The sequence below is a fragment of the Centroberyx affinis genome, unplaced genomic scaffold (assembly GCF_046629955.1).
Source record: "Centroberyx affinis isolate AG114_WGS23_722 - 3 ecotype Tasmania unplaced genomic scaffold, CSIRO-AGI_Caff_v1 ptg003416l_1, whole genome shotgun sequence".
NCBI classification, from domain to species: Eukaryota; Metazoa; Chordata; class Actinopteri; order Beryciformes; family Berycidae; genus Centroberyx; species Centroberyx affinis.
In genome coordinates, this window is record NW_027281394.1 from 30,255 (window position 1) to 42,503 (window position 12,249).

At 43.3% G+C, this 12,249-nt stretch overlaps 1 protein-coding gene across 1 annotated transcript in view; it reads right to left on the bottom strand.

The window, feature by feature from the left end:
- The window catches only part of scn4ab (sodium channel, voltage-gated, type IV, alpha, b), a 75,667-nt gene that overhangs the window by 15,913 nt on the left and 47,505 nt on the right, over positions 1-12,249 (bottom strand). Inside the window, exons 19-23 of the mRNA XM_071539161.1 lie at positions 8,797-8,893; positions 8,179-8,333; positions 6,987-7,160; positions 6,724-6,846; positions 4,209-4,493 (exon numbers count right to left, since the gene is read on the bottom strand). Coding sequence (XP_071395262.1) covers positions 4,209-4,493; positions 6,724-6,846; positions 6,987-7,160; positions 8,179-8,333; positions 8,797-8,893 — 834 coding nt within the window. The remainder of the gene's footprint in view (positions 1-4,208; positions 4,494-6,723; positions 6,847-6,986; positions 7,161-8,178; positions 8,334-8,796; positions 8,894-12,249) is intronic.

Consider the following 12,249-nt stretch of genomic DNA (forward strand, 5'->3'; position numbering starts at 1 on the left):
CTCAGACTCCTCACAGACTCCTCACAGACTCCTCAGCCTCCTCACAGACTCCTCACAGCCTCCTCAGACTCCTCACAGCCTCCTCACAGCCTCCTCAGACTCCTCACAGACTCCTCACAGCCTCCTCAGACTCCTCACAGACTCCTCACAGCCTCCTCAGACTCCTCACAGACTCCTCACAGACTCCTCAGACTCCTCACAGACTCCTCAGACTCCTCACAGACTCCTCAGACTCCTCACAGACTCCTCACAGCCTCCTCAGACTCCTCACAGCCTCCTCACAGCCTCCTCAGACTCCTCACAGCCTCCTCACAGCCTCCTCAGACTCCTCACAGACTCCTCACAGCCTCCTCAGACTCCTCACAGACTCCTCACAGCCTCCTCAGACTCCTCACAGACTCCTCAGACTCCTCACAGACTCCTAAGACTCCTCACAGACTCCTCACAGACTCCTCAGACTCCTCAGACTCCTCACAGCCTCCTCACAGCCTCCTCAGACTCCTCAGACTCCTCACAGCCTCCTCACAGCCTCCTCAGACTCCTCACAGACTCCTCACAGACTCCTCAGACTCCTCAGACTCCTCACAGACTCCTCACAGACTCCTCAGACTCCTCAGACTCCTCACAGCCTCCTCACAGCCTCCTCAGACTCCTCACAGACTCCTCACAGCCTCCTCAGACTCCTCACAGACTCCTCACAGCCTCCTCAGACTCCTCACAGACTCCTCAGACTCCTCACAGACTCCTCAGACTCCTCACAGCCTCCTCACAGACTCCTCAGACTCCTCACAGACTCCTCAGACTCCTCACAGACTCCTCAGACTCCTCACAGCCTCCTCACAGACTCCTCAGACTCCTCACAGACTCCTCTCAGACTCCTCACAGACTCCTCACAGACTCCTCACAGACTCCTCAGACTTCTCACAGACTCCTCACAGACTCCTCACAGCCTCCCGGCCTCAGCGTGCTTCACCTCCCTCTGGACCTCCTGGTGTCGTCTGTACTGATCATTGTCCACTGGGCATCACATCATACATCACACATAGCTATTCCATTACATTCACACATCTCACACATATCACACTTTATGACGGCTCCCTGTTGTCATAGTAACCATTCAGTTATTCAAAGATTAATTTGAGTCAGTTTTCCAGATAGTTATACTGTCGCTCCTTTACTCCTCTTGCTGACTCTTGTCTTCCACTGCTCATCTTCCATGATTGTGTCTGCTGAAATGTTGGTTTAATTATCAGTGTTGCATATTCACATACTGTACTATATTCACTTGTATTTACCTGATTATTGAGTGTGCTTTAGTTTAGTAATAAATATATTATTCTGCATAAAGTCACCTCCTGTGTTCATTGTGTTTAAATTCAAACATGCTCCTTCAGATGAGACTGTGGATGCTGTCTGTTATCTGGAGCTAACTCTAAATTATATTGATATCAGACACCATTAATACCTATCACCACTACAACCTCCATTTCAACAGCAAGTTCATTTTAGAATTGATCTTAAGATTTCACTGATAACTTGGAAGGCAGCAGCTACGGATCTGACCTTTGACCCCTCAGCAGAGCGCAGCCTGCCGATTGGTCCGCGATCAGCGAGCCTTTGGCCTTGGATCTCTCTGTTCTGCTGCATCAGGATCGTTCTTTAAATCTCTTCTCAAAGCACTTTGTGATGTTTTTATGTCCAGTTCTATCGTTGTTTATCTCTTTCATTGTATTTGTTTATTTAGTTATATTTGCATTATACAGCACTTTGTGACGGTTGTTTGGAGAACCATTATTTACCGTTTTGTAAATAGTTTATCATTATTATCGTTATTATTCTCATTATTATTATCATTATCATTATTATTAAAGACTCTATAGACAACTTTTTTGCTTTAACATATCATTATGAAGTAAATGTTGATTGCACAGTGTAATGTCTATAGAATAATGACACTTCCCTCTATCATAGCACTGAGATCGGGGTTTATAGATCAAATTGGGATTGTTTCTTGCTTAGGACAGTAGTAGTTTGGACAGTAGCAGGCTGCTGGTGGTAGCGTTAGCCATGTTGCTAACGTTTCTGGCTGCTAGCGGTAGCGTTAGCCATGTTGCTAACGCTAGCTAACGCTAACGCTAGCAGCCAGAAACAAACAAATGATCCATTGTCCGTTTGATAATCTAAACAAAGAACAGGTTTTCTTGCAGTGGCCTTTCTAAAGTGAGCAGTGGTGAAAGTTACTATATTGTTAAGTTGATAAGCAGACAGATGGTTTGTTCTGTTGCACAGAGCTAGACTCTAACAGAAAGAGATCCGGTTGTCTTTGAGACAGCGGAGCAAACAACAACAAAACCACTTGGAAACACTAGAGGGGGACAACGGGGGGAAAGATGAAAAGTTGTCTGTATCCACTTTAATATAAATACAACATTACATAGGTAATATATGAGAACATTATAAACTAGAAATAACCGCCTCATGGTTGTATGCCTCCACCAATATACTTTGTTTTATTTGTCTTTATTTATTGAACATATATAATTAATGTGATTATTAGGTCAACTTAAAGGATTCTGGTGTCTGCAAAAGTAAGTGACAGCACTTCCACCGTTTTTGTAGAATGACCCAAGATCGTTTTCTCAGCTACAGTGGTAAGCAAAACATTATGATGTCACAGTGAAGTTGACCTTTGAACTTTTGGATATAAAATGTCATCACTTCATCATTTTATCCTATTAGACATTTGTGTGAAATTTTGTCATAATTAGCGTATGAATTCTTGAGTTATGGCCAAAAACATCTTTTGTGAGGTCACAGTGACCTTGACTTTTGACCTTTGACCACCAAATTCTAATCAGTTCATCCTTGAGTCCAAGTGGACATTTGTGCCAAATTTGAAGAAATTCCCTCAAGCCGATCCTGAGATATCGAGTTCATGAGAATGAGACGGCCGTCGGCACGGAGGCTTTATGTTTTATTATGTTTACAGTTTTTCTCAGTCGCTTTGGTACATTTCTCCAATCATCCTCGACATTTGCAAAACAGTAAGTGCATTTCTCAAAACAATTCGTACAAATAGCAAAACACCATGGATTACCTGCTAAAGCCAGTCTCTTGCTCAAAATCCTTAGTTCATCTCTCAGAAGTAAATATCTGTGTCAATGAACATGTCAGTGCATCAGAATGACAAGTCCTTGTGTCATTGTGTACGGATAAGACAAACTGCTGAGTCATGTTGTCAATATAACAGTGTACTCTGGAGGGATTTCTGATGTAAACTATGGCTAAAGTTTTGAAGACAATTATTGTAAATTGTAAGTTACACCTTAGTGTATGTGGGAGATTGATTGCAACAGACTGGACAAGATTCACATTTACGCTTCTACTGTTTGTACTGTAATTTGTTGACAGACCATGTCACTGAGATACAGAAAGGAAAAGACAGCACTGCATAGCACAAAGAAAAAAAACAAAAGTAGAAATGTGAACATAGGACAATCTCCTTAGGGAAAACTGTACAGCAGTGCTGTAGGAATTACAGTGCAGTCTTCCTACACCTCCTGACGTTCCTGTCTGTTGGGCCACAAATTCTCATCCACATCACAACGAATATCTTCTCTTGCTATTTCAGAAAACTGGTTGATCATTGGTTGATCTAACGCTTCACACATTTCCCTTCGTTTGAGAAAGTCAAGATTCACCTGGGAGAAATTTACCAATTCAGGACAGATTTAGAAAAAAAGTCTAATGGAAATGTATAGAAAATATGCTTGACATATTATGACAACTTGTTCAACCATTTTGCATGTAAAGACTTATGCGATGAACTAATGCCTAGATGTTTTGTGGGGTGAGACTATTCAACAGAGACCCATTATAATACATTTTGATCAACATGACAAGTAATTGATAATGTAGGAAACAGCAGAGAATTGTACATAATCATTTGCATGGATGTACCAAAGCATTTGCAACTTGTTCAAAGAAATGAGAAACTGCTTTTTTGATGCACAAGTGACACAATGATGTGAAGATTGAACAAGTAGTTTTGAGAATTTCAATTCTGATCTGAGAAATGTACAAAAGCGACTGAGAAAAACTCTAATAAACCAGCTCAGATGAGATCTGTTTCCTGTACAGTGGTTTATGTGTGTGTGTGTGTGTGTGTGTGTGTGTGTGTGTGTGTGTGTGTGTGTGTGCAGACTGACCACTTGCAGCAGGGACAGGTATCCCAACCCCACGTTGTCGAAGTTGACCTTGATGTTCTTCCAGCGGACCTCGGTGTGGTTGTTGTCTATGAGCTGCAGACACTCCGTCTTGTTGTTGACTGCTTCAGACAGGAAGTACTCCTGCGACGTCTCGTTGAAACAGTAGAAGAACTTCCCAGCAAACAGGTTCACTCCCATGATGCTGAAGATCAGCCAGAAGATCAGACACACCAGCAGAACGTTGAAGATAGACGGGATGGCTCCCACCAGGGCGTTGACTACCACCTGGAACACAGACAGGTAGACAGGCAGGTAGACAGGCAGGTAGACAGACAGACAGACAGACAGACAGACAGACAGACAGGTAGACAGACAGACAGACAGACAGACAGACAGGTAGACAGACAGACAGACAGGTAGACAGGCAGGTAGACAGACAGACAGACAGGTAGACAGACAGACAGACAGACAGACAGGTAGACAGACAGACAGACAGACAGACAGGTAGACAGGCAGGTAGACAGGCAGGTAGACAGGCAGGTAGACAGGCAGGTAGACAGACAGACAGGCAGACAGGTAGACAGACAGACAGACAGACAGACAGGTAGACAGACAGGTAGACAGACAGGCAGACAGACAGACAGACAGACAGACAGACAGGTAGACAGACAGACAGACAGGTAGACAGGCAGGTAGACAGACAGACAGACAGGTAGACAGACAGACAGACAGACAGGCAGGTAGACAGGCAGGCAGACAGACAGACAGACAGACAGGTAGACAGACAGACAGACAGACAGACAGACAGACAGACAGGCAGACAGACAGACAGACAGGTAGACAGACAGACAGACAGACAGGCAGACAGACAGACAGACAGGTAGACAGACAGACAGACAGACAGACAGACAGACAGACAGGCAGACAGACAGACAGACAGACAGGTAGACAGACAGGCAGACAGACAGACAGGTAGACAGACAGACAGACAGGTAGACAGACAGACAGACAGACAGACAGACAGACAGACAGGCAGGTAGACAGACAGACAGACAGGTAGACAGACAGACAGACAGACAGACAGACAGGTAGACAGACAGACAGACAGACAGGTAGACAGACAGGCAGACAGACAGACAGACAGACAGACAGACAGACAGGTAGACAGACAGACAGACAGACAGACAGACAGACAGACAGGCAGGTAGACAGACAGACAGACAGGTAGACAGACAGACAGGTAGACAGACAGACAGACAGACAGACAGACAGACAGACAGGCAGGTAGACAGACAGACAGACAGGTAGACAGACAGACAGACAGACAGACAGACAGGTAGACAGACAGACAGACAGACAGGTAGACAGACAGGCAGACAGACAGACAGACAGACAGACAGACAGACAGGTAGACAGACAGACAGACAGGTAGACAGACAGACAGGCAGACAGACAGACAGACAGGTAGACAGACAGACAGACAGGTAGACAGACAGACAGGTAGACAGACAGACAGACAGACAGACAGGTAGACAGACAGACAGACAGACAGACAGGTAGACAGACAGACAGACAGACAGACAGACAGACAGACAGACAGGCAGACAGACAGACAGACAGGTAGACAGACAGACAGACAGACAGGCAGACAGACAGACAGACAGGTAGACAGACAGACAGACAGACAGACAGGTAGACAGACAGACAGACAGACAGACAGACAGACAGACAGGCAGACAGACAGACAGACAGGTAGACAGACAGACAGACAGACAGGCAGACAGACAGACAGACAGGTAGACAGACAGACAGACAGACAGACAGGTAGACAGACAGACAGACAGACAGACAGACAGACAGACAGGCAGACAGACAGACAGACAGACAGGCAGACAGACAGACAGGTAGACAGACAGACAGACAGACAGACAGACAGACAGGTAGACAGACAGACAGGCAGACAGACAGACAGGTAGACAGACAGACAGACAGGCAGACAGACAGGTAGACAGACAGACAGACGGTTGTCAGTATTGATCCCAGGTTCTATGGTTGACTGATGATCAGTTAGATCTGTCAGGCTGTTTCTCTGTGAAGTCCTTTGGGACAGACTGATGAAGGGCAACAGAAATAAATTAACTTGAACTTCTTTTTGGAATCCATTCCCTCCAGCTGTTTTGACATGAGAGTGAGTAGATAACAACATTCTATATTTTTGGGTGAACTATTCCTTTAGATTAAAGAAGACAACGCTCTGAGTCTTTGCAATGTTAAGTCATTCCAACAGATGTGCTTTTATGATATTTCTCTTTCTACTTTTCTTTGTTTTTGTTGTGATCCTCCTCTTTGCTTGTGTAACAAAGAATCTGGCCACAACATGCTAGCATGTTTCAGCACCCAGCCAAGGACTTTCTTCTCAACTTTGTAGTAGAAAACTGTCAACCTACCAGTCTGTCTGTATACCTATGTGTCTTTCGGTACGTCCGCCTGTCTGTCTTTCATTTGCCTGTCTTACCCTCATGCCTTCGAAGCGAGACAGAGCCCTCAGGGGTCTCAGAGCTCTCAGGGTCCGCAGAGACTTGATGGCTCCAAGGTCCGAGTATCCCAGGATGTTGGCAGTCAGAGACACCACAGACACCTAGAATATCGTGCCATTGTAAAGATATATTATTCCCTAGTACTACTGTATAATACTGTAGTAGTTGTAGTACTAATATTAACAGCAACAGTATAAGTACTATCAATAGTTGTATTCAGCGGGACTCTCTCAGTACTGACATCCACGATGAGGAAGTCGAGCCAGCACCAGGCGTTGGTGAAGTAGGTCTTGAAGCCGTAGGCCACCCACTTCAGCACCATCTCCACGATGAAGACGTAGGTAAACACCTGGTCCGCGTACTCCAGAACGGTCTTTATCACGCGACGCTGTTCCAGGTGGATGTCTTCAAAGGCCTGGTTAAAACACATTCACATTAAAATCACTTCTATCATTATTTATTATTGTTTATTATTAGAGACTTTTTGTATATCTTGTACATTACCTTTATCTTATTTTAGTACCAATTTCATCTATTACCTTGCTGTACTTGAATCATACTTGACATTTCCTTGGCATTGTCCGCCAGTTGCTGCTGTGGCACCTGAATTTCCCCAAGGGGATCAATAAAATGCTATCTGATCTGATCTGATCTGATCTGATCTGATCTTAGAAGCCACAGTATTATTATTTGCAATACTTCCTATAACTATGATTATGGCTCAGTTACTCTGCAGTTGCTATCTGTAATGACAGAATGAGCCACTGGGGGTGAAACAGACCACACAGTTGCAGTCATACAGTATAACAGTTCATATCTATCATACTATATGTGATGTATGTATAAAGGTCCAGATATCTCCATCACCACCTGACCACGCCCCAGCTCATATCACTGTCCTTTCCTCCTTCTACAGGACAAATATGAAGGTAACTAATTTGGAAAATAATTGAAAATCTAGATTGCGCTGTTTAATTTGCTACCAAGGTAATATTATACAAATACTTAGTTCAAACAGCATTACACTCAGTCAGCCTACATTGTGCAGCTGATTAGCTAGTTGACTGTAGTGCTTGTAAGTTAGCTAAGTTAGCTGGTTAACCGGTTAGTGATAAGATGAACTTACCTCTGTGAACTGTAGAGGGCATGTTAGTAGTCCGCTAGCAGCCATGCTTGTAGCCCAATGCTAGTCATGAAAGACATGTTACTAGTCCTCTGGCTACTAGTCTGTCAGTGCCATGTGTCGGCCATGTTGTCTGTAGAGAGCTTCCAGGGTTAGTAGTCACACTACACACATTCCTACTAGCTGGATTTAGAAAAGTACCAATCAGATCTAATCTGTTCAGTCACATGATCAGATCAAATACACCAACCAGCATCCAACTGGACTATATTAAGGTGTAGGTTACTGTGTAGGTAGTATCACTGTTTACCAGAGCTCCACTGCTGAGCAGAATCATGAAGATGATGAACGTCTCAAAGTAGTTGTGTTCTACGATGGAGAAGCAGGTTCTCCGCAGGTGGGACCAGGTTTTTCCCCGGCCCTGGGAAGTGTCTATATCCAGGAGGGGCCACCGCCTGTAACAGTCTGACACACAGATAGGGTTAATACATCTTAAAGCCTTATGTTCCGCCATAATCACCATAGATAAGAAGACCACGCCCACAACATGTGGTACAAGTGATCTGCCCCGCTCTATCTCTATGTGCAAAGCAAAAATCAACATTTTCTGTGGCTGCTTTTTCTGTGTTCTAATAATAATAATAACTAATAATTTAGGTTAAATGTATATGGTGTAAATAATTAAGAACTGCATCATCAGTAAAATGTTCATTTTCTGGAAGTCACAAAATGCTAACAAGCTAGCAAACTTCCGTGCAAACTTCTGTTCAAGAGAGGAGTTGTGTTGCATTTTGACACTTAAAGAAAAAAACATTTTAATGATCCTGCTGTTGTTTGACAACTGTGAAAGGGTAACGACAAATTATTTACACCAGATATTTCACATAAATTATTAGAACACAATCATACATCATACTGTGTGTCTCACCGGCAGTACAGCAGTCTTCGGGGCTGGAACCATCATGATCTTCCTCCTCCTCCTCCTCAGCCTCAGGAGGTTTCTCCACTGTGCTGCACACTGAAGACTGTTCTTCACACTGCACACAACATGGAACATTGATCATTGAACAATTGATCTTTCCTTGTAGTAATCGTGACAATATCTATAGCAGCCATCATATCAATGCTGCCAATGCTGAATTATTTTAAGCAAAACAAGGCGGTCGTCTTCTTGCAGTTAATTTAATTTAATTTATATTAATTTACATTTTTTCATAAGAAACGGGGACAAAGACATTTGCATGGTGGATGCGAGTCCAACCACGTCTAATTATTCTCAGGTGATTCCTCCCCCCTTCCTCAAGTAACCTCGCCAAGCCCCGCCCCTCCTTCAGGTAAGTTCAGGTAGGAGTACACCTGCAACACAGCGGGCGCTGTCCGTGGCTCAACTCAACAATGACGAGTAACAAAGTCCGGCCCGATGAACTTGTTTATCATGTTCATCAAACCAAATCAAATTCAAGGTTACAAAACAATACAATATTTGTATTGGTCTTCTTACCACGGTACTGAGTGGCAACTGAACACAACAAGAGCAAGAATGAACCTTCCCATCACGCCCGATGAAGATTTCTTCTATTTGGCCCATTTTCCAGGACTGTCTTGGCAACACATGGTCATGTACCAGGACTAAGTCAAAAACCTTTAATGGAGTTGTGGAAATTGTGGAAGTTGAAGAATGAGCTGATCTTAATTGCATCAAATTCTCCTGTCTCCATCGAATCGAGAATTGATTGATGAGTCTCTCTCTGTCTGTTCATTTGCTTTCTGCTCCCATGGAAGAGATCCGTGTTTCTTGCAGCCTGTGGAGGTAGCGCAGTTACTCTTTCCCCTGTAAGCCTAACCCTGGGGTAAGAGGTAATGGATCTCCATCAGATTTCAGGTAAGTGAGGAGTCTGGAATTGATTACTGCTTCCACTTCAGTAAGAAGGGTTTGCAGTTCTTCAAATCTGAGAAAAGCTCCTCCCAAGATTTTCTTCAGACATAACTTTACAGACCTCACCATACGTTCCCATATTCCTCCACACCAGGCAGCATGTTCTTCTACTATAAATTCTTACAGCCTGACTAGAACCTGACTAGAACCTTGCTCTCCTGACTAGAACCTTGCTTGTGTTGTATGAAAATCTCATGTGTACATCGCTTTGGATAAAAGCCAAATGGGAAATTGTAAATTTCCACTGAATCCTCCTTTCCTTGAAAAACTCTTGGAGTTGACTTGTGTTCAATGACCTCCATAAAGTTTTTAGCTCATGTGCTGCCTTTTTGAAAGTTTTAGCATTGTCCGAATAAATGACTTGACACATTCCTCTTCTAGCAATAAACCTTCTAAAGGCTAATAAAAAGCTTTGAGCAGTTAAATCTGAAACCAGCTCCAAATGTACAGCCCTTGTAACTATACAAGTGAATAGTGCGATGTATGACTTATGATGATCTGGTTTTACAAAGATTGGCCCAGCAAAATCAACGCCTGTTATTTTGAAAGGGGGTGCTTCCATGACTTTGTCCCTGGGCAATGGAGCGGTTAACTGCTGTCCAGGTTTTACTTTGAACCTTCTGCACACAAGACATTGGTTCACTGTTCTTTTTGTGGTTGGCAGTATTCAGGGATGTTTTAGATTTAACTCCCATGGTTCCCTCTGCAACCTTCCCCCAACGCACATTAAACCATTTTCATCAAGAATTGGGTTCAGACTGGTCAACTTGTTGTTCAATTTTCAAACGGTTGATTTCTCTATGAAAACATTTGCCTTGTGTTAACTTGATCCAATACTTACAATACTATACTGCAGATGGCTTGCCTGTGCGTCACATCGTCTTGCCTTTATTATGCACATTATCTATGAATCTGTGTATCCAAGTTATTCTCAACAGTTTCATCAGTTTGCCAATTGGAATGACATTTTCGTTTGAATTCTCAGATTGCAGATCAGTCTCCACAGAAATTTTCAATGTCGCTCTCCATTGCGCATGTGAGCAGGCCCACTCTGAACCACTACGGCCCTTTCCACCACAGCTCATTGTCAATCAGTGTTTCTATCCTAGCCCCTCTTGCCCATATCAGCTGGATTCTCTTTGTCAATGGTTCCAATTCCTTGGCTCTGAGAGGGTTTGTATTTCTGTAAGTCTGTTGGCGACAAAAGGTTTCCATTGTTTTGGCGAGACTTTCCAGTGCAAGGTGAAGACTGAATCTGTCCATAGAAAAAGCTGATGGATCAACATTTTCAAACAGTTGATTAGCCTTTTGCTCAGCCTGGGTCCTATCAACGCTCCTAATAATTCAAGCCTGGGAAGAGTGACCTTCTTCACTCGCAACATGACAAGACATGTCTACATTAATTTCTTTGTGAAATTCAGCAGCAGTCTGACTTCCCATGTCGTAAAGTCTTGGGAGGGTTATGTTCTTTAACTCACCCAGTTCGCTGCACCATAAACACCATCTGTTGAACAAGTGGGTCGGCAATTCCTCATCCCACTCCGGACCGCGCTCCCAGGTCTCTTGGAAAAGTAACTTGGCTCTGATTATGAACGGTGAGAAATCCAATGGGATCAAACAGTCTTGACGCCGTTTTTAGTACACCTCTTTTTGTATTTTGTTCATCCTGACCATTAGACTACTCAGTTCAAAGGTAAAGTCATCTGCATATGTTTTCCATGAAAGTCCAAGTACTTTAAGAAGAGTTGCTTGGTTCTCAGTTTTTAATTTTCACACTACTTGTTCCTCCTCTTTCCATTTGGTTTGAAGTTCCTTGGAATATGTTTTCCATTTACACATTGACATTCCTGCTGTCGTCATGATTTCTTTCAATGCCTTTGACAAGTGATAAGCAGCTTCCATCTTATTCTCTCTGCATATCCAGTCATCCACATAAAGAGATTTGAGCAATGCAGTCACTGTTTGAGGGTGAATGTGGTGATGAATGGTTCCTTCCAGTAAGAATGGACTAGTGGTTGCCCCAAAGGGTACTCTGCCCCAAAGGGTACTCATGACCTTTTTATCTGCCATCAGTCTTTCAGACTCAGACTCAGACTCAGACTACTTTATTGTCCATTAAATTTACATAGAATGGAAATTCGTCTTTGGCACTGGCATAAAAGACAACGCACACCATACACAACAATACACAATAATTATACATTAAGGTAGGGTAGAATCTTAAAGTGACTGAGTGGCAAGCGGCAGTAATACAAGTGATAAGTGGGTTGTTCTTCCACTGGCTTGTAAGTCCGTTCTAACCATCACAACAATGCATATACAGCAGTACTTAACAATAAACAAATAAATGTACATTAAAAATGAGTGATGGTGTTGGTTGCAGAATGCCCTGAAGAGCAGCCTTAAAAAAAAAGAAGGAGCTTAGGGGAGAGGATTAAAATAAAG